Genomic DNA, 26,715 nt, shown 5'->3' with positions numbered 1-26,715 from the left:
ATTGGCCTTTGGTAATGGATGACTTTCTTTTTAATTTTTCGATATTGAAAAAGTAGGCGTAGTTATAGTTCGACCATTTTAAATTCCAATCTGTTCTGCAATCACATTACCAAGTGTTACAACTTTCTTAAAGAAATTTCACCTTTTATTCAGGTTATAGTGTTGACGGAAGGACGGACAGACATGTCTCACTAAAAATATCTTTCTAAGTACGTTGATAATTCTCTATTCTTTCCAGCCATCAAAAACAACCGTTATCCCATCAGAGTTAAAACAGCCTAATCTACAAGTACACACAATTTTATTATAGTTCCAGTAAGTAATTAAGTATAATATTAAAATCCAAATAGATAATCACATTTGGGTAAAAATTTAATTGTGAAAAAAATTAGGGAAGCATAATTTTTTGGCGTTAAAAAATACTTTTTTATGGAGAACATTATGATTCTCATTTTTGCCGACTTTTAATTAACTACACTTTAGATTCGATAGCTACCTGTGTGGATTATCAACTTGAGCTCTAATGTGACTCAAGGACAAAGGTTAATTGGGTATATACATTACACATAAATAATACAGCCGCCGCGGGTAGTGGTAGCGTGCTCTGCCTGCTACCCCGAAGGTCCTGGGTTCTAGGGCAAAATATCATCAGCAATTTAGAAAAGAGTTTTTCTAGGCGGGGTTGCCCCTCGGAAATGGTTTGGCAAACATTCCGAGTGTATTTCTGCCATTAAAAGCTTCTCATTGAAAATACAGCTGCCGTTTTTAATTTGCGTAAAGGATGTAGGCTCCGTCAGCTAATTTGTAGGACAAGTTAAAAAGGAGCACAGCGTAGATCTTAAAAAGGCTCGGCCTAAGTCTCCTCCGAAGTAAATCACGTCAAGCTGCTTCTCAGCCCATGTTAGCCTCAGCAAACAACGAAAACAATAAACAAGGGCGAAGTCTTCAAAAAATTTAATGCCACGCAGTTGACGGAACTTCTAAAATATTTATAAGATCGCGGGTTCAAATCATTATTATTGCTATTATATATGTTTTCTTAATTTAAAAAATATTTGAATGCACTTTAATAGAAGATAGCGAAAATTTATACAATTCCCATAGTTCGTTGTATAGAGTCTATACTATAGACCCATTTCGGAAGTGGCGTAATTTTTCATCAGCAACGTTTCTCACTCTCAATTATTAAGTAACTTCTTATTTAGCAAAAATTTGTAACCATACACGTAATTCCTCTAGGTGACGCACGGATTGACATAATTGGAATATTCATAGGACAATAGAACTATGGGGTCAGTTTACTTCTTGCTGAGATAAAACTTTGAATATAACTTAGGGCCTATTTAAATATTATATTAAGGATAAAACATTTTTCTAGATGTGGCATGAAACGAAATATTTAGAGATATCTCGAAAAGCAATTCTAGACTTTGAATTTTTGAATAGTTTTTTAAGGTATTTTCGGTTTAGCTAGAGACACTAGAGCAAAAATTTAAAAGTTTGGCAAGCCAGGCAAAAATATTTGCTAGGTGTCGCTCTGATGTAGATATTAAGAAAATTCGTGTGGATGGAATTTTGGGATAAACCTTTGAGCGACTTCCCATTAAGCTACAAACTAAATATCTCACAGGTTGTTGAGAACTCAATGACAGTATGTTAATTAAGCTTCCGGTGAGTTGGATATTTAGAAATGTCCCACAAGGGGAGGGGGGTGGGTGGTGGGGTAATCCTTCGAACAAGCTTAAAAAAACACATTCGGTTGAACTTACCCCTTCCATCCTCATACATAGTTAAGAGGACCGAGACAATGCAACAAAAGTGGGAGAATATTCTGCTAGGTGCTCACGAGTTCAGATAATAAGAAAATTCATACGAGATTTTAAATATTGCGATTTATCTCTATGTAACTTCCTTTAAGGGTAACTTCCTGTAAGGCCGAAGAAGACAAAGGGAATGCACTTATCTATCACAAAAATCTCCGCTAGGAGGTGCTGTATTTAGAACCATTTTAAGGAGGGTGGTATATGATTTATCTATCACAAAGGAAGGTGGTTAGAGGGCAATCCTAGCTCCGCCCCCTTCCTGCGCATGTGCTTTCTTTGTCTGTTCCTCCACCCCATAAACAGATCTTAGGAATAAGATTTTGATGTAGAATTTTTTAACCAAATCTGATAATTAGTTTAAGAAAAGCGCAGCGTTACATTATAGAACCATTAAAAACTTTTAGCGAAGTATTCTTAAATTTTTCTTCCATCAAACCCTTTGCTTAGCAATCGAAAACACAACAATAAAATAATTTGCGAAATCAGTATGTCTGTTGGTATCAGCAGAATTAGGATAAAACTTTGCTCATGGAATTTCATCTTAGTATCTAGTTTGAAAGTATTTTTCCAATTTTTTTAAGAAAATCCTCTAGACTGTTAATTGTGTTTGAGCAACTAATTTAATAAAGACTGCAGAAACAGCAATTAATGGGGCAATTTTTATAATTGAGGAACCAATTCTTGGCTATTTTATTAATTTGCCATTTACCACTTTAAAAAGTTATATACATTTTATTTCTATAAATGCATTCTTATTTCTTCAATATTATTTATTTCTTTGATTCAGGCATCCAAATTAGTACCAGCGCAGTCTCCTGGGCGAATGAGAACGTATGCTATAAAAGTAAAAATAATAAAATTTAATATTTTGAGAAAAAAACATTTGAATAACATATTGAATTTGTCAAAACTAAAGCTCTTTAGCTTGTTGTGCAAGTGCACAAATAAAACAAAAACAGCATCTATGAAAACCCTCCGTAAAAAATGTATACTAAACTTTGTATACTGAAGAAAAATTTACGAGCAATAAATGAAAAATGAGCCTTATCTACAGTTAATACACAAACGAAAAATAGCATGAACATTTTTAAAAAAAGCCGAGTAATCATTTAAAGGAATAAAAAAAAACTCACTTTCTCCAGTAGTACAAATGTATCCACGCATCGCGCAACTATTCCCAAATGTTCGGTTTTTTCCATTATATTCTGCACACAAAGGACTATATTGCAAGGTGCAAATTTGTGGACATAAGCTTTGGCAAGCTTTTCTGTTAAGTACGGTCAATTCTAGAAATACAAGAAAAAAAAATATGTTAGAGAAAATACAAGCAGCTGAGAAGCTGAACACTTAAGATTCACCTGTTTCGCCCCGGTTCCGACGCAGACAATTCGCATAATTGAAGTAACATTTGTTTCTAAACCCAGAACAAACATTGGTATCTGTAGCCCAGACAGGTACTTCGTTACGTGAACACCTAAGCACACAACGTTTGGTCACAACGGCTTCCGTGGTAACAAAAACGGCCACAGCAAGCGTGAGACCCAACCATACGAACAAGTGTTTAGTGATGTTATTAGCCATTTTGATTAATTTACGAACTTTTCCACGGTTGATAACTTTCACGCTATTGTTTTAGAATAACTTATAATTGCCAGCATTGCTCCTTATATTCAATTTTAAATTGTCTTCGTTGCTTGTTTTATCGTTATTTGCTAAGTGCTCTTTTATATTGCTACATTTAACTATTTTTGTTAATTTGAGTAAATAAATATAGATTTAGATAACTGCATGTGGATATTTTTGAAAGTATATACACGCGTATGAATTAATTCTTAATTCGCGGATAAATCAAAAAATTCATTATTACTCACCCATCAAAGAAAGAAAAAGTATTTCTGACATCTTTAGGAAGTCATAGATCTGAATTTTATTTCCAACGTCGTTCTCCAATTATGCTCAGACCTTTAAAAAATTTTAGGTTTTATAAGCTATTCGAATTTAATTTTTATTCATACATTAGCGTTGCCAAACGTCCCGTATTTGCCGAGACATCCCTTCTTTTTCACTTAATTTTGAATGTTACGCCGAGAAATGATTTTTCCCTGCAACTCTACAAAATCGACATGAAACTTGAGAACAGGAGACTTTGGAAAAAGATTCTTGGTGATTTTACAACATTTTCTATTCTGGAACCATCATAAAATCTAAGTTAATAATTCTTGACCTACGAGTCCGCTAAATTATAAAATTCCTGATACCCTTCTACTTTTATTTCTATAGGCCCATTCCATTTCAAGACACCCGGTCCGCGCAGGACATGATTTTTGATTTCGATGGAATTTTAATATGTTTTTCTTTGGTCAAAATAATGACACACGTGTTTTTTTTTGCCTCAAAAAATTTTTTTTCGAATTGATCGGCAATTGAATTCCATAAAATGCAATCGATATTTTATTCACCTAGTTTTTCAACTGTCAATAAATTTGTAAAAATTAACCGATTCTCATGATTTTTTCTTTTAAATGTTTGTTATTACTTTTAATTTTATATAATTTTATAAACAATATCATATAGCCAAAAACATTTTTTTTAGTATTTGGTAAAAATTTATGACTTCAAAAATTAATATTTCAAAAAAAGTAAATTATTTTTTTGTTTAAACTTTTTTATATCGATTGAACAGTTTATATTTCAACTTGGGTAAACATCTATTAGCCAAAACTCGTTGTTTTCGAAATGTCAATTTTTGAATAAAGAAAAATTAACAGAATAAGCTTATTTTCATTTGGGCCACTAGAGAGCAATGCGCCGCCACAACGTCCGAGAAAAGAAATAGGTACTTGAAAGCCTGTAAGAGTTTCACCCGATTTTTTATTTAAGATGTAGGAAATTTGGTTTTTTTTTTTAATTTTTGTGGGTATTTTTACAATGTTTATTTGGCATCACTGCACAAGGCTCGTACAAGACTTCATTAAATCTTCACCGGTAATTACCGTAGCCAATGCGTAGAGACCGGTAGATACTTCGATGAATATTTCTCTTGAAGAAAATTTAAAAGTATTCAAGCTGAAATTTAGCACGGAACAATTTCCGTTATGTATATATATACGCTATACTAATTATATAAAATTGCTTATATGGGCAATGTGTGTAACGGCTTATCTCAAAAGTACAAAAATGACTTTTATGAGTTTTTTTTAAAGAAAGTATTGGTGCAAATAAACACACTGCGCTTTTTATTTTTTCCATTTTCACAAACTAAAGCCCTTTATTATACTCAGTTGAGCAGAGCTCACAGAGTATATTAACTTTGATTGGATAACGGTTGGTTGTACAGGTATAAAGGAATCGAGATAGATTCCATATATCAAAATCATCAGTATCGAAAGAAAATTTGATTGAGCCATGTCCGCCCGTCCGTCCCTCCGTCCGTCTGTCCGTTAACACGATAACTTGAGTAAATTTTGAGGTGTCTTGATGAAATTTGGTATGTAGATTCCTGGGCACTCATCTCAGATCGCTATTTAAAATGAACGATATCGGACTATAACCACGCCCACTTTTTCGATATCGAAAATTTCTAAAAACCGAAAAAATGCGATAATTCATTGCCAAAGGCGGATAAAGCGATGAAACTTGGTAGATGGGTTGACGCTATGACGCAGAATAGAAAATTGGTAAGATTTTGGACAATGGGCGTGGCACCGCCCACTTTTACAAGAAGGTAATTTAAAAGTTTTGCAAGCTGTAATTTGGCAGTCGTTGAAGATATCATGATGAAATTTGGCAGGAACGTTACTACTATTACTATATATGTGCTAAATAAAAATTAGCAAAATTGGATGAAGAACACGACCACTTTTTAAAAAATTTGTTTTTTAAATTCAAATTTTAACAAAAAATTTAATATCTTTACTGTATATAAGTAAATTAAGTCAAAGTTCAACTCCAGTAATGATATGATGCAACAAAATAGAAAAATAAAAGAAAATTTCAAAATGGACGTGGCTCCGCCCATTTTCATTTAGTTTGTCTAGAATACTTTTAATGCCATAAGTCGAAAAAAATTAACCAATCCTTCTTAAATTTGGTAGAGGCATAGATTCTATGACGGTAACTATTTTCTGTGAAAATAGGCGAAATCGGTGGAAGCCACGCCCAGTTTTTATACACAGTCCACCGTCTGTCCTTCCGCTCGGCCGTTAACACAATAACTTGAGCAAAAATCGATATATCTTTACTAAACTTAGTCCACGTACTTATCTGAACTCACTTTATCTTGGTATAAAAAATGGCCGAAATCCGACCATAACCACGCCCACTTTACCGATATCGAAAATTACGAAAAATGATAAAAATATCATAATTCTATACCAAATACGAAAAAAGGGATGAAACATGGTAATTGGATTGGTTTATTGACGCAAAATATAACTTTGGAAAAAACTTTGTAAAATGGGTGTGACACCTACCATATTAGGTAGAAGAAAATGAAAAAGTTCTACAAGGCGAAATCAACAGCCCTTGGAATCTTGGCAGGAATACTGTTAGTGGTATTGCATATATAAATAAATTAGCAGTACCCGACTGATGATTTTCTGGATCACCTGGTCCACATTTTGGTCGATATCGCGAAAACGCCTTCAGATATACATCTAAGGGCCACTCGCTTTTAAAACCCTCATTAATACCTTTAATTTGATATCCATATCGTACAAACACATTCTAGAGTCACCCCTGGCCCACCCTAATGGAGATATCTCGAAAAGACGTCCACCTATAGACCTAATGCACACTCCCTCTTAAAATGCTCAATAATACCTTCCGTTTGATACCCATATCGTACAAACATTCTAGAGTCACCCCTGGCCCACCCTAATGGCGATATCTCGAAAAGGCGTCCACCTATAGACCTAATGCCCCCTCCTTCTTAAAATGCTCAGTAACACCTTTCGTTTGATACCCATATCGTACAAACATTCTAGAGTCACCCCTAGCCCACCCTAATGGCGATATCTCGAAAAGGCGTCCACCTATAGACCTAATGCCCACTCCCTCTTAAAATGCTCAGTAACACCTTTCGTTTGATACCCATATCGTACAAACATTCTAGAGTCACCCTTGGTCCACCTTTATGGCGATATCTCGAAAAGGCGTCCACCTATATACCTAATGCCCACTCCCTCTTAAAATGCTCAGTAACACCTTTCGTTTGATACCCATATCGTACAAACATTCTAGAGTCAGCCCTGGTCCACCTTTATAGCGATATCCCTAAATGGCGTCCATCCATAGAACTATGGCCCACTCCCTCATAAAATACTCTTTAATACCTTCCATTTGATACACATGCCATACAACCACATTCCAGGGTTACCCTAGGTTCATTTTCCTACATGGTGATTTTCCTTATTTTGTCTCTATAGCTCTCAACTGAGTATGTAATGTTCGGTTACACCCGAACTTAGCCTTCCTTACTTGTTTTTAGGATAAAGTTAATGAAAACCCCAAATAATGCAAGCATAAAACTTTTCGATAGCCAAACCCAAGCTACAGCGGGCCAACCAAAAACAACTTTGTGTTTATGAAGAGATACATATACTCACATCCAAAGAGAGTGCGTCATTCCGCTCTTAGCAAATGCACGAGTTTTTTGCTCGCAAACCAAAATGTTTGTGTGTTAATACATATGGATGTTAGCGCGCGAAATAAAAGAACGTATCTCTTTTTAACACGCTTTTATTAGCTTGGCCTGTATGTAACGGTATCTTTGAGCTTAATTTTCACCGGTTTCTAGAAGTCTGATTAATTTGAAACTTTACATGCGTATCAGGGACCGATGACAATGCATTAATGTGGTAGTGTGAGTTCAACGGACATACGGTCAATTGGCCTTTTTACCACCTTGAATGGCCTTAAGTTTGATTGAAACTTTGCACACGTTTCAAGGCTCAATGACAATGCATTAATGTGATGGTGCGGTGACATAAGGTCAATTGGCCTTATTACCACTTTGAATGGTCATAAGTTTAATTGAAACTTTGCACACGTATCAAGGGTCGATGACAATGCATTAATGTGATGGTGTGGTGACATAAGGTCAACGACCGTAAGGTCAATTGGCGTTATTACCACTTCGAAAGGCCATAAGTTTGATTGAAACTTTGGACACGTATCAAGGCTCGATGACAATGCATTAATGTGATGGTGTGGTGACATAAGGTCAACGGCCATAAGGTCAATTGACCTTATTACCACCTTGAATGGCCATAAGTTTGATTGAAACTTTGCACACGTATCAAGGCTCGATGACAATGCAATAATGTGATGGTGGGGTGACATAAGGTTAACGGACATAAGGTCAATTTAACTTATGACCACCTCAAATGACCATAGATTTGAAACCTTGCAAATAATTCGAAAAACGCATTCCTTTATTAATGATAGAAGTGGATGCATGGCACATCTATGAAAGAGCATACTGGAACGGAATCCGGAGTGGAGCCGAGAGCCTTGGTAATGCAGAGTTCCGAACTCCGTTGCACTTTTTGAAGCATTTTAAGATAGGTACTTTTAGCTAGAGCAGGCCACCAGACCAAGGCACCATAAAGAAAAATCGGGCGCACAATGGCTGTGTAAATCCAGTAGGTCACATTAGGGGAGAATCCCCAGGAGGTGCCAATTGCCCTCTTGCAGATGAACAGCTCTGCTGCTGCCTTCTCGGATCGCTCCACTATATGGCCACTCCATAATAGCTTCCTATTCAGAATGACTCCCAAATACTTGACTTGATCGCTAAATGCTAAGAACGTACCCCCAATTCTTGACGGTGTAAGATTTGGTACTTTGTACCTCCTCGTGAAGAGGACAAGCTCGGTTTTATCCGGGTTGACTTCCAAACCTATGGCGGATTGTACTCCTGGAGCAGCTCCAGGAGGTCAGCTGGGTCCGTTGGCGTCACGAAACCCAGGCGCTAGCCCTTGGTCGTGAGGGGATATCACGCACCTCCACTACCTTGAGGCGCGCGCCCATTAATCTACACAGATTCGCTATTGTGTGCCATCTTATATATTTGGTTTTGGTTTTATTTGTTTTATGAACTTCCTAAGTCTGTATTTCGGAATTTCGTTAATCATTAATTCCGGCAGTCTTGAAGTACACGCTCTAAAGAAGTTATGTCTTGATATATACGAGTACTAACAATTCTAGCTGCGGTACGGTCTGGATAATTGGAAATCTCTTTTTACAACCCTTGGGATGCTATCTTAAAAGTGAGATACAGTAGTTTAACTAAATGAACTGATTTGGGTTGGGCTATATCTAGGTGGTCATTGTTTCCAATCCACATCTTACTAAATATTAGACAAAATAGGACGGAAACTGTGAAACATATCATATTCACATGCACGCGATTTTCCCAACCTAGAAACGCTAGAGCCAATTTTGTTAAAATGTTAGCAGTGCATAATAGCCCTGTATACGTAAGCAATTTTTGTTGTTGAATAATCACACGCTGAATAGTGGCTTCCCTTTTAAGAGGCGTCCATCTTTTTATTCTTCCAATGTAGTGTCTTTGGGAGAAAATGGGTTAAGTGCTTGCTTACAACTGTTTTCATAATATTCACTTTGCTTTTAATGCTAAGGGGATAACAAATCAAATCTCAGCCTATGTGCCATAAATACCCCACCTCCTTACTTCCTACGTACTGTTGCTGCTGACAATTCTCCTGCAGGTGTTGCTGTTGAGTTTTCGGTTCTCAACTCCTGATTTAAGCGGGTATACAGTTGTTTTGTTACATAGTGTTTTCTAAAGGTACTCGAAAGTTTTCAAGCTGTAAACATTATCATAAGTAAAGCTCTGCACACACACCTCCGTAGGGCTCTTGTTTACAATCGATTACTCGATTAGTAATAACTTTTGCATTGATTAAAATTCGATCGATTTAAACATAATCGATTAAATGGCAATATTCCCATACTAAAGATTCCATAAAATCCATTTTTTGTCATAAAAACAAAATTTTAATATTTAATAAATGAAATTTTTCTTAATGAATTTGAAAAAAATTAACTCTTTCCTTTAAAATAAGTTTCTAGCATGCCAAAAAAGCAAAGTGTAAAATATGTGAGCTGCAGATGGCCTACAATATTAACTCCACAAGATTTTTACAAAAAGCAGAACTCATTTAAAATTACAGAAAATACTTTTCGAATAGCCGAATCTGTCACTAATCAAAACTTAACAACTATTCGATTACCGATAATAGATTATTTCACTAAACAACTTTTGTCAATCGACTAATCGAATTTTTGAATAGTCGATTATCCTTTTCAAAATTAAAAATAAATTTTAAATATATTCTAAAAAGTTCAAAATTGCATTACATCTCGATGTTTCAAAATATCTCAGAAATAGGAGAAACAAACATTTACCAATTTGAAAATCGTTACAAAAGAAAACTGATCCTGGAATATTTTGGCCAAGAATTTTTTTGTATAGAACCATAACTTTAAAATTAATTTGTTTGGAAATGTTTAACTTATTAGCAGTTTTCTATTTGAAAAAATAAAAAATCTTGTTTAATAAATTTAAATACGATTTGAACTTTTACAATTTTTAAGAAGTCTACTCCAAATCCAATGTTGGCATGCAGTTGGTTGTCTTGTGTGGAACTCAATAGCTTTGATACGAATTTCAGGTTTGGAACTAGACCCAGAAGAAGTAGAAGTAGTAGTATAATAGCTAGATTTTCCCTGAGCTAGTTAATAACTTAACATTTTCCCTGCAGTGTGGTTTTTAATAAAACAACTTTGTTTATTATTTAAGAATTTTATCATTTATAAATTATAAAAATTTTACAATTTATTCTCAACACGTAAGCAATGAATTTACATTTTCATTAAGTATAATACATCATCTTCATGTTTTCAGAACATTTGTGTGGTTCCAAAGTACTCCGACTACATATTTAGCATGCTCCTTGCCCGATCAAATTATATGCTGTATACAAAAGAACAAAAAAATACATTAAAATTAGTTTAGTATCCAGTTTTTTAGTTAGCATGGCTCAAGTTTTCATATTAACTGGCTCTTCACTTAAATACATTTTCTACAACTTCTTTTTAAGTCTTAAAAACGAATGCATTTTCGAGAGATCAAGCTCAAGCTTTAGCTTTAGCTCAAAACTAAGAAAATAATACTCACTTTCTCCAGTAGTGCAAATGTGGTTACCCAACAAGCAAGAATTACCAAATGTCCGTCTATTTCCATTGTATTCAGCGCACACAGGATTATATTGCAAGGTACACAGTCTACACCATCTTTGGCATTGCTCTCTTTCAATTGGATATAATACTAAAAATAAAAACGGTACACAAGTACATATATATTTATGTATATCAGAATCTATCTTAAATCTACGCCAGGAATAATTTTAACATATGAACACTTGAACTACCAAAACTCACATGTTTCATATCGATTTTGACGCCGACAATTCTCATTACCCAATTGACAAGCGTTTCGCCATGTAGTACAATTCCTCCTGCCATCTGTAGCCCAGACAACATTTTCTTCATTTGTACACGTAGCTAATCTGTTACAAGGTCGGGGCGCATCGCCTCCCTGAGCCGTGACGGCAACTGCCAATACAAAGAGACCGAGCCATGCGCACAGGTGTTTTGTGGTGTTATTAACCATTTTGTTTCACTTGATTGCTTAGCCGACTAAATTAATTTCGGAATAATAATTTATTCACAGCGTTCTTCCTTTTATTCCATTTTCAAATGTTTACTTTTGTTGATTTAAGATTTTTTCGTTATTTGCTAAGCGATAATATTCTCGTGATGCACTTAATTCATTTCGTGATATATAAATCCTATAAACATGTGCAAACAAGGGTGGATTCCCAGGGGGGAGGGGGGGTAAGTTACTCAGGAGGCCCAGGAGGAAGAATTTAAAATTAGTATCAGCTTGAGAATAACCCGGTTTAAAAAAAATTGGTATAGAAAAATTAAATTGAAAAATAAAATATTTCTCAAGCGAAATTTTTTTAGTCCTCCATATTAATTAGATTCGTCACAGAATGTTGAATGAATATAAGTAAACCGGAGTAAATTCGCAGAAAATAAATTAAGCCTAGCTTCTTTTCCAATTTACGTCGTGTTCCTTTTAATTTCCCGTTCAAATTGGTGGGACTGGTCCTTATGTTTTACGCCGACTCCGAACGACATTTGCAAGATAGATGATTTTTCACTGAGAAATTTCCCATGGCAGAGATACACCCAAAATCACTGCCGAGGGGCGACTCCGCTTTGAAAAAGTTTTCTGATTGAATTTTTGAAGTTGCTTTGCCCGGGGCTTGAACCCAGGGTTTTTGGAAGAGGTGGAGCCGCTATGAGATATAGTATAGGGGATATCGAAATTTGAAAAATGAACTGCAAACGTGCCCGCAAAACAAATTTATTTTTAAACACAATTTGTTTTTTTTTCGAATAAACGTATTTAAATTGTGTTTGTTATTTAAACAAGTCTTTATACAACTATTACCAAATGTATTTTTTGTTTGTTTAATATTCATGGTTTGATTAACTGTGTCCCTCTAGAATCTCAGCTCTCCCTGAACATTGGTTACCAGATCGCCCTTTTCGTTTTGGCAGAAATTTCACACGGGTTTAAAACATTCCGTCTTTCTCCGAATTTTGGTTAATATTTTAGGGTTTTCCTCTACTCTGTGGCGTATTTTTCGATCGGGTGACAGCCTTGTAGCCATGAATCTTTAAATGTTGAAACTTCCATTTATGATTATCTGAAATTGCCATTTTTTCATCGCCAAATACAAGGAAAGAAGCGGCAGAGACTACAGATCTAGAGCTTATATGTATATATGTTCTATATTTGTATTTTTCATTTTTATGTAGGAAGTGGGCGTGGAATCTACCGATTTTGGCATTCTAGTCTACAGCATTTCTATTTTGAAAACAACAGATGGTTATAAATAATATCACAACATCTTCAACCGGTTTTGAAGTCGATACAAAAATTTTCAAAATACACGGGGGGCCTTAGTAGGCATCGCCACGCGCTTTTTCTTTCCAAGATAGTCAAATACAGTTTGTAAGTCAACCTTACGAAGTAGATAATCATATAAAATTTTAACAGTGATGCCTTATAAATGACGGAAATGTCCCGTAAAATATTGAATTATCACAGAATTATATTTCATTCGTCGGACAAATAGGATGACGAATAGACCGATGAATGGATGAGCTAACATAAACATTTTTTTCGTTTGAGACTACCGATTTTTCCGGTTGACTAAAGTAGGATATAAAACAAATGACTAGGCTACCGAAAACACTTTCCAACTTTGCGACAACCTAAACTCTTTTATTATTAGAACACGTTAATTTCGATTGGAAACCCAGATCTTCGGGTTGGGCAGTTTTTAAAGTTGGTGGATCTTTTAGTAAAAGAAACTCCTTTGCAAAATATTAATGCTCGGATGATGTGAAGTGACATAGGGTCAAGGAAGTCAGTGACCTTAGGAACACTTTAAATGACGATATGTTCAGTCCGGCGATTTTTTATAACGAATTTTCATTCGACTTTTAGTGGAAACAATTCTACACTAAGAAGATGAAAAAGGTAAGTCTCAATTTGATTTCGTAATAAGATCAAATGTTTTCTCAAACCATTCTCATACATACATATGTATATTTTCATCTTTAGTATGAGGTGCGTGTCATTTGAAAACGGTATTTAAAATTAATTGAAATCCTGTCAAACCTCTGAAAGTTTATCGAACAACCACAGCGAGCGACGCATTGTTGCTGTTAAAACGGGTTTACTTAATTAATCAAGATTATCGTCTGAAACCCCAAGAGCGTAGAAGCAATCCGAAAACGTGGAACATCCAGGTGAAACCGGAGGGTTGACAGTCCTACCTACTGCGGAAGATGCTCCTGGAATGGGGAAATGAATCAAAAAGAGTTGCAACCACCACCATTACTGTTAAGTATGGTGTTGTCGTAGGTGCAAGCTGATGTTGTTGATTAGCGTTATTATTCTTGCTTTCGTCTTCGCTAGTTGGGACTCTTAAGCAGCAGTTACCCACCGACCCGTGTGACGTACGTATACGTATGCCATACGTACACACATTTGAACGAAATTTATGCCCGTAGTGGCAACAAAAAACATGTTGCCATTGACCTGTTTGAATGCATGCTTTGGAAACTTCAACTTTTTCTATTTTAATTTTTGATGTTGTAAAAGGCTGGAATTAATATTAAAATAGTATAAATAGATAGCATATTTATAATCTTTACTTGTACATAATTATTTTTCAAACTTTAATAAGGTGTTTTTGCATAAAACTGCAAACGGTCAAAAATTAGCGCACAAAAGTTTACTAGGCAACTGTGTATAGTGAGAGAGTGATCAGCTGACACGTTATTACGTAAAAAATCAAAATTGTTTTGATTTCTACGTTCCGGGCTGCCTACGAACGTGCGTTGCACTTCGGTGAGTTTTCGTTTACATTGCACATTCATAAGATAGGTCGTGTGAGCTGACACGTTTTTTGTACGTACGTTCGTGAGTAACTGCAGCTTTAGAAACTAAAGCCAAATGCTTATGGGCTTTGTTTTTTTTTTTTTGTTTATCTTGGATCTCTGAGAATTCAAGTAACCAAGAGCAACCACTCTAAATCTCACAAGAATCATATGTTTCGCTCTGCAGATGGGCGAGATAGTATTCACAAGATCTTCTATTCGCCGTATATGCTATGCTTCAATCTAATTTAATATTGGAAAACAATAAATAACCCATTTCTTAAAATGTTACAGGAATACGACACTCTTATGGATTACCCAAATGTTTTCTACTTACAGCACTACCATGGTAGCACAACTTCACAATTCAAGATACTTGCGTACTTAAAACGTGTTAAAATCAAACTGATTGACTATTCCTTAAAAACCCGTCAGATAAGCAGTTTTTTAATCTTTTAACTATAAGCTGTACGAGCAATACGTAGACATCAACATAGTCCAGCGAATTAAAACGCAGCGGCTGCGCTGGCTAGGCCGTGTTATGCGAATAAGATGACGTTCCGGCCAAGAAAGTGTGTCTATCGGAACCCGCCTATGGAAGCAGATGTTGAAGGCGGCCCCCAGTCTGTTGGAGCAACCAGGTGGAAAACGATTTAAACTCCCTTGGTATGACCAATTAGCGCCGGTTGGCGGAGAGAAGGAACGTCTGGCGCGCCCTGTTGGACGGCCATAACCGTTTAATCGGTTAAGCGCCAATTAGGTAAGTAACTCAATCGTATGCATTATGAGTAAAATGCACGTATTTTTATGGAGAACGGTAGATTGAGCGACACTGGCGCCATCTGGCATGAAAAAGTAGCCACTTTGCAAATTTTGTTGCAAGCAAAAGAAGAAGAATTTTACATTTGAGTTGGCTAAGGGTGCTGACACACTTTGCAAGTGGAATTATTTTCACCGCTCGTTGGTAACTTTTCTAATATTTTTCGCAATTAAAAACTGAAATATAACAAATGAATACGACAAAAAATATGTTAGCAAGTATTTTCGTTGTATAGGGAGTTTGTTTATAACAGTTCTTCGCGATATTTTTTATGGCAAGGCGAAATAAACTTCAATTGCGAAGTCTGAAGTTTCTTCATATTTGTAAACGCAACATCATTTCATTAGCGGAATAGTGATGTATCGCATTTACTTATTATCGCCACAATATGAATAATTTGAACTACATTTTCAAAATCGTGTAGACTTTAAAAAGATCCTATTTTTCTGCTAGGTTGCGCACGTGTCGAGATAATTTGAAAAATTATACGAGATTTGGAATTCCGGCAATCGTTCCTTAAGAAACTTCCCAATAAGCTAGATACCTAAAATTTAACACGTTAGAGTTTAATGACTATGAAAAAGAGTTTCGCTTGTTGTCGCTCGGGTCTAGATATTTCGAAAGTACGGATCAAATTTTGAGAGGCTACAAACTGAATACCTGTTACGTAGTTGAGAACGTGATGACAATGAATTTAATAAGACGAAGAAATTCCGATAGGTGACGCTCGACGCGAGATAATGCAATAAAATGAGAACAAATTTCCACTAGATGACGCACGGGTTCAGATACTAAACGCTCATACAAGATTTGGAATTTTTCTATAGAAATTTTCAACTGCTAAAGGCAGTAAAATACCTATCGAAAAAAGTTCCCCTCAGGGATGAACTCATCGAAGTATAAAAAAAATTGAGCCATAAACTTGTTCAGAGCAAACTAGCTCCGAGCACTTAGGCATTGAAAGAAAGGGAAAAATATAAAGAAGATAAAAAATGTGTAAGCACTTCCATTATGTAAATGGATCAAAACGCAACGATAAATGTAAGACAAAGTTCGTGAATTTTGATTTCCAATCTAGATGGGCTTTAAGTACCGAACTTACGTAAGTAGTTACTCAAGGTCCATTTAATAGAGTGTTAATTATAACTTTGTTTCTGATAAGCTCTAACAATAGCGGTCTTTAAATTTCAAAATCAAAATTCATAAACACTACCGAATTATGCATGTTTTCAAGGACACATTTTTCACGGCGTCTTGATCCATTTGTATGAAGGAAATGTTTAAAAAAAATTAGTCGACAGTTTAATACAGCAATTAAGGTAGCACAATGCCGTTTTATTAAGAGTTCAGAAGAAAATTTTTTATTTTATTCTTTTATTTTTGGTGAATAAGAATTAAACAAAGTTTATTACAAGTTATCAAAATATTACAGTTTAGAGCTGAATTTACATTTTTGGTAAGTGCAATATTTGTAAAATATTTTTCAAAACATTCCATTGATTCCAAAATACTCCGACTACATATTTAGCATTCTCCTTGGCTGATGTAAACATATGCTGTATAAAAACGAATAAAAAAGCAATACATTAATTATTTGTAAACCTCAGATTAGTGTTAAATTTGTTAGAAAAATAAAGAATTTCAATAAAAAGCACTCAAAATTTTTTTACGCCAGTTACCATTTTTCAAGTTTTCATATGCACTGGGTCTTTACTCATGAATTCAATTACATTTTTACTACTTTTTTGTAAAATTTAGAATTAAGAAAATAAAACTCACTTTCTCCAGTAGCGCAAATGTGGGCACCCAACGCGCATTTATTCCCAAATGTCCGTGTGTTTCCTTTATATTCAGCGCAAACAGGAAAATATTCCAAGGTGCAATTGCGTTTACACAATTTTTGGCATTCCTCTTTTTCAATTGGAGTTAATACTAAAAGTTATGAAAAACATTTAGATATCGCATTTCTTTTCACTAGTATGCCAGAAAAGATTTTAATATAAACTCACATTTTTCATATCGATTTTGACGCTGACAGTTCTCATTACCCAATTGACAAGCATTGCGCCATGCAGTACAATTTTTACCATCTGTAGCCCAGACAACATCTTCTTCACTTGAACACTTAACTAATCTGTTACAAGGTCTGGGCGCATCGTATCCCTTAGCCGTGACTGAAACTGCCAATAGAAAAAGGCCGAGCCATGTGCATAGGTGTTTGGTGGTGTTATTAGCCATTTTAACAAAATTACGAACTTGTGTACTCTTGACTGGTTTTAACTTGGTTGCTTAGCCGACTAAATTATTTTCGTAATAAAAATTGTATTCATGGCAGCGCGCCTTTTATTCTATTAAAAGTTGTTTTCTTTTGTTGACTTAAGCTTTTTTTTAGTTATTTTCCAAGTGATATTGTTCACGTGATGCACTTTATTGTTTTCGTGAAATATGAGGTATACAAGTACCTACATATTTTGTTGATCGGCGTGGGGTGGTGGTAGCGTGCTAAGGCTACAACAACAATGGTCGTGGGTTCAAATCCCTGGCAAAGCAACATTCAAAATTTAGAAAAAAGTTGTTTCAATTCGAAAAAAGTTTTTTAAGCGCGGTCGCCCCTCGGTAAACCTTTCGAGTGTATTTCTGCCATGAAAAGCTTCTCAGTAAAAATGCTGCATTGGAGATGCATTTCTGAGTCAGAGCGTAGAACTATTAGGAATATGTGTTCTGGTCCGTCTTGGCCCGTCTACGATGGAGATGTCGAAAGGAGTTGTGTACACTTTCACAATGCTTTATATGCGATATTTCACAAATGCGTACCTATATCTAACACCTCTTCAGCAATTCCAACTTCTGCTTGGAGCTCTAAAGAACTCAAATATCTTAAAAATAGAAAAACGCGTTCTTTTAAGAGATTCAAATTATCCCGATCAAGAAGTGACTATGCGACACATACTCTATTCTACGCCACAGGCACAAAAGGCCAGAGAGAAGATGTTATGCGGATTACTTAAAAAAGATTAATCATAAGATTGCCTCTAATCCAAAGTCGTTTTATTCGTTCGTCAAATCGAAAAGAAAAATCAGGAGGTTTCCATCCGTAATGAAGTTTAACGATCTAAGTTCTAATGATGACAATGAAATTACGAATATGTTTGCCACCTTCTTTAAATCTAATTACTCCACTGCCTATGACTCCCCGCCATTGAACTATCCATTCAAACTGTCCTCGCTAAATTCAGCATTTGTTCCGTATATTAATATGGAAGACATACCTACTAAGACATCTGGAAAGCCTAAACATTTCCTATTCTAGCGGACCTGATGAAATTCCATCTCTTGTGCTAAAAACGTGTGCTGAATTCCTGTATACAACTTTAACATTGCCTTTTTAACGCATATCTAAAGCAAGTGATATTTCCCAGAAAGTGGAAAGAGTCTTTTATAATACCACTTTACAAAAATGGGAGAGGCTTCCCGCCTTGGTTTCTATATTGCATATCTTCATACTTGATGGATAGAAAACAAACAGTTATTTTTAATAACTGTAGGTCAGAATCTATAAATGTTATATCTGGTGTTCCTCAAGGCAGTCAACTTGGTCCAGTGCTGTTTCTGCTGTTCATTAACGACCTTCCAAATGTTTTGAAGTACTGCAAGCCGCTGATGTACGTTGATGATGTCAAACTTCTTATGCCTATCCGCTCAATTATGCCTAGATCAAATCTACAATCGGATATGAATAGCCTAGTCGAATGGTGTAGTGTAAATATAATCTCACTAAACCTACCGAAGTGCAAGTTCATGTGCTGCAAGGAAATCATACGAATATATGATTGCTGATTACACAATTAACCAAATAATTAGCTCAGTAGACCTTGGCTTTATGATGGATCCTAAACTTGACTTTAAATTGCGCATAGAAGTTTACGTGAACATAGTCAAAGGAACTTTGGCATTCGTCAAACGATGGTCTAAAGAATTCGGTGATCCATATATTACTAAAACTCTCTTTATATCTTTGGTGCGGCCAATGTTAGAATACGCTTCGATAATCTGGAACCCTCGTTATCAGACACACTGCGACAAATTGGAGTCGGTACAAAAGCAATTCCTGATTTTTTCGCTAAGGGACTTACCGTGGGACCCCTCAAGGATTCTTCCTCCCTACTCCTGCCGTTTAAAACTTATTCAGCTCCCTACGTTACGGAATCGAAGGGAGATGGTGGGTGTGGTATTTGTAGTAAAACTTATTAGAGGGATGGTAAATAGCCCTTTCATGCTTGGTGAAATTTTATTTAATGTTCCCTTTAAACCATCTAGACATTTTCAACCACTTCATATAAGCACATACAGATCGAATTTTGAAATGCACGACCCTCTTCGTTGTCTGTGTACGGACTTCAATAAGCACTGCAAAAACATTGATACGTGTGACTCATTCCACGTAATAAAAAAATATCTGCTGACTACCTTAAATACGCAATGATTTGGCTGGGTGGCTTGGAATTACGTCCCTTCCAACCTCCCACTCTTATCACCAGCTCCAGTAACTTTGGGCGGGTGGCTTCAAATCACGTCCTTTCCAACCTCCCACACATCGCAGCCCTACTTGTTGTGTGTCAAATATACATCAGCTGCTCGAAATCACGTCCATTCCGACAGCACTAATAATTAATTCCCGTTGCTCGGCATCACAGTACATCCCTGCAACTGATTTAATAATATATATACATATTTTATAATATAATTTTGTTCAATTTGTATGCTTCTGTACTCCCGTCCCGCCAATTTGTAGTGAAAAATGTAAAATGGCACACGACGCAAGTTGGGAGAGAAGCGCAGCCTAAATCTAATCTGCGGTGAATCCCACCAAGTATTTTTTTTTTTTTTTGGTATAATTGCATATATACACCTCAATACAGGTTTAGAGCTAACCCTACTTAGTGATCCATATTTAATTGTGAGCTTCTACTGGGCGAAATTGATTTTTTTTACTTTTTATTTTAAGTTAAATACAAGAACTAAAAGGTGTTAATAGCTTCTCTTATAAATTCTACATTTTGTACGCACTTGATTATTTGTAGGTTATTTCATTAGATTATTTTATGCAGATTATATTAGTTTTATACCCAAGTGTTGAAATAAGTTTAGAGAAAATTTAGAAATTTTTCGAAAATTGGTACATCGTGTTTGTTCAGAATATTGTATATTGTCATTGAAAGGGTTCAAAATCGGCATATAAAAAAAGTATATTTAAACGGCGAAAAAATTTGGAATATGGTCGACCTAAAGTTTAAGCTTAATTGTTATTTCTTTATTAAGCGGTAAGTTCAACCTGACTTTACCTACTCTTTCCCCAATACTTCTTAATTCGTAAGTGAAAAAGGGAACTTACCTTAACCGGTATTAGAAATATGTGTATTTACTTTCAAATTTGATACCAATTTACATAGAAATATTTACTTTTTGTTCCTATATGCATTGTTGTAGGTAGGTAGGTTGAACTGGCCGGTCCATGAGGACCTCACATAGACTGATTGAGTCCGTAGTGTTACCAGAAGTTTGTTTTAACGACCAAACTGAAAAACCCTGTCAGAAACCAGGACCTATGTTATAAAATAACTCCGTCCTCTTGGCAAATACTAGAAGCTTCCTAGGACTTAAGCCACTTGCTGCTTCTAGATCTGACAGCTGTATCACTCCTAATAGCTGGAGTCTTAGCCTGGCAAGTGCAGGGCACGAGCACAGAACGTGCTCGATCGTTTCCTCCTCCAACCCGCACTTCCTACACCTGCTATCACTGACCAAGCCTAATTTAAAGGCATGTGACAGTCAGAATACCCGTCATGAGTCTACAGTCCTCTCTTTTTAATGATAGAAGCAACTGTGTTAGTCTAAGGTTGTAAGACCTACACATAATTTTCGAGACTTTACAGCCCCGCGCTTGAACCCACGCCTTTTCTGCTTGGTCGATCATGTGCACCTCTCGCCTTCGCTTAATCTCGCCCAATCTAATTGGGACGTCTACGGAGCAAGCTTCAAGGGATGCGCCCTTTTTAGCTAATTCGTCCGCTTTTTCATTCCCATCTATTCCCATATGCCCTGGGACCCAATATAGATGTATGCTTCTCCCTGTCCCGATTCTCTCCAGAGACTGCTTACACTCTAACACGCATTTAGATGCTGTGCTATGCGAGATTATTGCCTTAATTGCTGCTTGACTGTCAATATAAAAGTTAACACGGTTGCAGCTTAAGCTATTCTCTTCCAGGGTTTCTACTGCTTTGGTTACGGCTAATATTTCCGCTTGGAAAACGCTACAGTAATCCGGCAGCCTGTAGGATCTGCTTAATTCCGGATCAGCGCAGTATACCGCAGACCCTACTCCTTCCACTATTTTTGAACCATCGGTGTACACATGTATCGCCTCGTCCGCCATTTGCGCACCCTTGCGCCAACCGTCCACCTCTATTGTGGCCTTAAGATCTCCCTCAAAGTGCAGGTAGGGAATCATGTAGTCTGTTCGTCTTGTGACTGAGGACGCTATACTACTATGGCCATATGGTCGGCGCTCAAGCTGCCCCGAAGCATCGAGCCTGGTTGCGGTCGTTAACGCTTTGTTCTTTGCTACCAGGTCTATAGGTAGAATGTGCAAAATGGCATACAGTGCAGCCGTCGGGGTTGTTTTCAGGGCTCCCGTAATGCAAAGCATCGATAGTCTGCATACCCCCTCTAATTTTTTGAGGTATGTTGTTTTTTGTGTGGCTTTCCACCAAACAAGAACTCCATAGTATAGAATAGGGCTTACAATCGCTGTAAAAACCCAATGAGAAAGAGAGGGCGATAGGCCCCACGTACACCCCAGCATTCTTTTACATGCATAGAGTACCGTTGAGGCCTTCTTGACCCTCTCCTCCACGTTGAGCTTCCATGACAGCTTACTGTCTAGGATGATTCCTAGATATTTTGTGCAAGGTTTCTCCTGTAAGGTCACCGCTCCTAACTTAGGCCTGGTCCAATTTGTGACCTTGTACCTCTTTGTAAACAAGACCATATCCGTCTTCTCCGCATTGACTTTCAGCCCGACATTAGATGCCCAGGTATGAATATCCCGAAGCGCCCGATCCATCAAAGAACTAATCGTTGGAAGGCATTTTCCACTTATGACAATTGCAACGTCATCTGCGTAAGCCGTAAGTTTTACGGTTCCCTCATCGAATTGCCTGAGCAGTTGGTTGATGACCAGTGTCCGCAGCAGAGGTGATAGCACCCCTCCCTGCGGCGTGCCCCTGTCCACTGATTTCGTGGCCTCGTACAATCCCCATTGTGATGTTATCTTTCTGCAATTTAACATGCAGCCGATCCATCTGATTAAGGCAGGATGTACTTTAATGTAATTAAGACCATCCATAATCGCCCATTTTGCAACATTATTGAAAGCCCCGGCAATGTCCAAGAAGACTCCTAGAGCATACTCCTTATATTCCAGCGATTTCTCTATGCTTATTACCACCCTATGCAATGCGGTGTCTACCGACTTGCCTTTTGTGTACGCATGCTGTGTTGTGGAGAGCAGCTTTTCATCCACGTTGGACTTTATGTACACATCTATCAGCCTCTCAAAGGTTTTGAGCAGAAATGATGTTAAGCTAATGGGTCTATAGTCTTTGGGATACACGTGACCGATCTTCCCCGCCTTTGGTAGAAAAGCTACACGAGCAGTTCTCCAAGAGTGCGGTACATGATTCAGTCTTATGCACCCATCGAATATTATTTTAAGCCATTCCACGACCGCCCTACTTGAGACTTGTAGCATGGCCGGGAATATACCATCTGGGCCCGGCGATTTAAACTTAGAAAACGTCTTCACTGCCCACTCGATCTTGGTATCGGTCACCAATCCCGGCACCACTAGCTCCGTGATCGAAGTGTGAGTGATGTTTGCTGGTTCTTCTAAACCGTCTCCCGATGGGAAATGTGTATCGAGAAGCACCTCAAGGGATTCCTCACTATCACGTGACCATTCCCCGTTCTCTTTCTTTATTAGTCCCTGGACTATGTTTCCCTTTGCTAGGACTTTTTTCAACCGTGCTGTTTCACTGGAGCACTCTATGTTCGTACAGGAACTTTTCCACGAGTTTCTCTTCGCCCTGGTAATTTTACGCTTGTAGATCCTCAGTAGATCCCTGTACTCGTCCCGACACGCTTCGCTTTCCGCGGTCTTTGCGAGTTTAAACATTTCTTTTACCTGTCTTCTTAGAAGACTCAGCTCATTGCTCCACCATGGCGGCTTTGCTTTTCCTCCGAATCTTCTTAGAGGGCAAGCTTTGTTATACGCAGTCATAAGCGTCCTTGTTAGGAATTCATTCGACTCCTCCAGTTCCTCTACATTAGCAACCTCTTTGGGTTGTTCCAGTTTCGTTTCTACATGTTTCTGGAATTTAGTCCAATTCGTTGCCCTAGGGTTTCTAAAGGTTCCTCCCTTCTCTACCCTCTTTAGTGGGATGCTGAAGCTTATATACGCATGGTCGGAGAAGGATGGTCTATCGAGAACCATCCAATCATACCTTGATATATCACGCTCGGAGCTCAATGTAATATCCAGAACATTGCTGGATGTTGGACCAATGTATGTAGGAACATTTCCCCTGTTGGCTATCTGCAAATTGGTTTGCAGGATGTAACAGAATAGAGATTCGCCTCTCTCGTTCGTATCTGCTCCTCCCCACGCATTGTGGTGCGCATTTGCTTCTGCGCCTATGACCAACCGCCCTTTGCGCCCTTCCTCCTGTACTAGCCTTTTGCACTCCATCGGTGGAACCTCCGCAGCATGGGCCATGTAGCAGGACGCCAGGGTAAATGCCTGCTTATTCTTTTGCTCAACGGCCACCGCTACGAGATCCTCGGTGGTGTAATTAGGCAGCATATATGAATGCAGCTGTTTCCTTACCATTACTACAGCTCGCACCCGTCCTTCCGTTTGTGCGTAGTAAACGCCAAACCCGCGCGCGCTAAGTCCAGAAACATTTCCTCCCGATGAGAGCCACGGCTCGTGGATCAGCGCCACGTCAAACGAACCCTCCTCAAGGGTTAGGAGGAGTTCGCTCGACGCCACTTTACTATGTTGGAGGTTTATCTGTAGGACTCGCAGCACCATTGGGCTGTTTGTGCCCCTCCAGCACCTTCGTCTTGACGTCGTCGTCCTCCTCTTGCCCTTTTGGTTTAGAGTATTCGAGGCCCCCTTCAGCCCCTCGTGAATGTTGTGCCGTGTGTTCCTCTGTGCGAGTCACAGCACCATTTAGCGGTTGGTCCTTTTCTAGCACGTTCGTGGTGACGTCGGGGACCTCCACCTGTCTTTTTTCCCTTAGGCTTCTGAGGTCCTTTTCGACTTCGCCCACTTCCAGCGTGTTAGGATTTTTATCCTCGGGACTTCTTTTCCTGAGTCGCATGTAAATTTTGCCAGTGCCAAAGGACATTTTGCCAAGCTACGTGTACAAAATATCCTCCGCCTGCTTGTTTATTTGGAATATGTAGAACTGACCATCCTCGGTAGGCCGAGATACAGTAAGTACCTTCCAATCCTGTGTCGGTATGTTCGGATTCTGATTCTGCAGAAGTCGCAGTGTATCCTCCGACTTCATCACGCATGGTATCCATACCTTAACTTTTGGTACCGTGGGGATTTGCGCTTTATCCACCACCTCAAACCGCGCGTTCGTGCCTTGCCTTTGGAGGTTTGGAACGACTTCCTCCAGCCACCGCAAGCTCGCGATGTTGTCGCACGCTATCATCTTCACACCATTATACCATCTCCCCGAATCAAAGGTTGGAAGGGGCTTACTTGGTTGTTCCCGCATCATCTTAAGCATTAAGCTAATAAGCTCCCTTTCCACAGATCTCCACCTTTCAGTAGTCATTTGTCCGAACGGACTGCTACGATCAACCAGCGCCACAGTCAGTGACTGCTTTGCCACATCACTCATCTTCTCGGGAAAAGCAGGAGTCTTAATGTTATCTCCCTTTGGAACCTCCGAGAACACCGGAGTCTTCGCGTTAACTCCTTTAGCGCCTCCGAGAAAGCCGGAGTCTTAGCGTTATCTCACTTTGGCTTATCTCCTACTTCCGTAGTTGGAACTTCCCTCTGACTGGCAGCTTTCGAGGTAGTTGCTACCTCGCTATTGGAACCCATCTGTCTTACAGCTTTGGGCCTACTTGTCTTGTCTATGCGACTGCCCTGCCTCGCGGCTCTAGGACTGGGTCCTTTCTGCCTCTTGAAAGAAGGTTGTCGCCTTCTGCCGAACGTTGCCTCTTCATTCTGCCATTCGACGCTTCTTCCTCCTCGTACCGGTTGCAGAACCGAGGGTTTCTCACAGCAAACCTTTTGAACTGCCTTCGACCTACTTCTACCGCTTCATGGGCCCATTCCAAGCGCTCGATCTCCACTTCTGTTGGGTCGACCACTGCTCTCAAGAGTTGTACAATTCTTAGTGCTGCACGGTACTGCGAGAGAGCTCTTTTACTTCCTCTGCTCCGTACCCTTCTCCACTCTTCTACTCCGTTTTCATTTGTGTGCTTCTCCAACGCGGAGTTCATTGAATTAGCACTACTGTCGCTCCCCGAGTCCGACGCATCGCTTAATTCGTATTTGTCGTCCTTGGATTGCGACTCAGTCCTCCTCTTTACATCCTCCTTATTACATTCAGGTTATGAGTTGTTCATCTTGGTCGTACGACCACCTGCCCGACAAGGCGGGCTCAGCGGTCCACTATTATATACGGGGAAAGAACCGTCCGCCACAGCAGCGCCCCTTACTGCGGTAAGGCCATAAATACTTCCCGAGATGGCCCGGTATCGGGAAGGCTCCGTTCGAATACAGCCGAATTTATCCCCTGGCTGCAAATCGTCCAATAGGCACGGTCCGCATAACACCCTGGATTAGGGGGTTGGCAGTTCTTGGTCACCGACATCCCGCCGCCCTCCTATGAGGCGAAACGGCGTAGATGTCAGTCCTAAACAGCTCCGCCTCATAGTCGGGCGCTATGGAGTTCGGCTAAGCCCTCACACCAACGACAAGGTGCCTACCCTAGTGAGGGTAATTGTTGTAATTTGAAGCAAAAATATTTTAATAAATGAAGTCGGCCCCTGAGGAAGCTAAGGAGCAAGCTAAGCGAAACGTCGGGTTGAAATAGTGGAGTCTTGCACTAAAGCAAAAAAAGTTTCAAGTTTTGTATAACTTTATGTAAAGCGGGCCGAGATCAGGGCCCGTATCGTGTTATACGATCCGTGATCGAAATCCATTTTTTAAATCACAATAGCTCTGAAATCAATAAAATGAAAGCTTGTTTAGGCTGGGTCGAGCCCTGGCCTTGAAAGAGCCGTTCGGAGTCCGCTTAAAACATGTAGGTCCCGTCCCCCCAATTCGTAGGAAAATTTAAAAGGAGTACGAACCAAATTGGAAGAGAATTGCCTAAAATCTCGACCAAATTTTGGTGTACTGTACTTCAGCTTTGATAAAACAAAGAA

At 38.4% G+C, this 26,715-nt stretch overlaps 3 protein-coding genes across 3 annotated transcripts; all 3 read right to left on the bottom strand.

The window, feature by feature from the left end:
- Positions 1 to 2,480: 2,480 nt before the first annotated feature.
- LOC137245356 (four-domain proteases inhibitor-like) lies at positions 2,481 to 3,785 on the bottom strand. Its single transcript, XM_067775894.1, has 4 exons — positions 3,695 to 3,785; positions 3,182 to 3,565; positions 2,957 to 3,109; positions 2,481 to 2,659 (listed from the first exon to the last, which is right to left on the bottom strand). Exons 2-4 carry the CDS (start codon positions 3,402 to 3,404, stop codon positions 2,607 to 2,609), a joined length of 429 nt encoding a protein of 142 aa, XP_067631995.1. The 5' UTR covers positions 3,405 to 3,565; positions 3,695 to 3,785; the 3' UTR covers positions 2,481 to 2,606.
- Positions 3,786 to 10,633: 6,848 nt separating this feature from the next.
- LOC137245355 (U-Kazal-Dg21.2-like) lies at positions 10,634 to 11,574 on the bottom strand. Its single transcript, XM_067775879.1, has 3 exons — positions 11,292 to 11,574; positions 11,029 to 11,178; positions 10,634 to 10,824 (listed from the first exon to the last, which is right to left on the bottom strand). The coding sequence occupies exons 1-3, from the start codon at positions 11,521 to 11,523 to the stop codon at positions 10,793 to 10,795; spliced, it is 414 nt and encodes a 137-aa protein (XP_067631980.1). The 5' UTR covers positions 11,524 to 11,574; the 3' UTR covers positions 10,634 to 10,792.
- Positions 11,575 to 16,496: 4,922 nt separating this feature from the next.
- On the bottom strand, positions 16,497 to 17,511 carry LOC137245362 (U-Kazal-Dg21.2-like). The gene is made up of 3 exons (XM_067775907.1): positions 17,205 to 17,511; positions 16,975 to 17,127; positions 16,497 to 16,751 (listed from the first exon to the last, which is right to left on the bottom strand). Exons 1-3 carry the CDS (start codon positions 17,431 to 17,433, stop codon positions 16,720 to 16,722), a joined length of 414 nt encoding a protein of 137 aa, XP_067632008.1. The 5' UTR covers positions 17,434 to 17,511; the 3' UTR covers positions 16,497 to 16,719.
- Between the last annotated feature and the right edge of the window lie 9,204 nt (positions 17,512 to 26,715).

This window comes from Eurosta solidaginis, chromosome 1 (genome assembly GCF_040869045.1).
Source record: "Eurosta solidaginis isolate ZX-2024a chromosome 1, ASM4086904v1, whole genome shotgun sequence".
NCBI lineage: Eukaryota > Metazoa > Arthropoda > Insecta > Diptera > Tephritidae > Eurosta > Eurosta solidaginis.
This window is presented reverse-complemented; position numbering and strand designations above follow the sequence as displayed.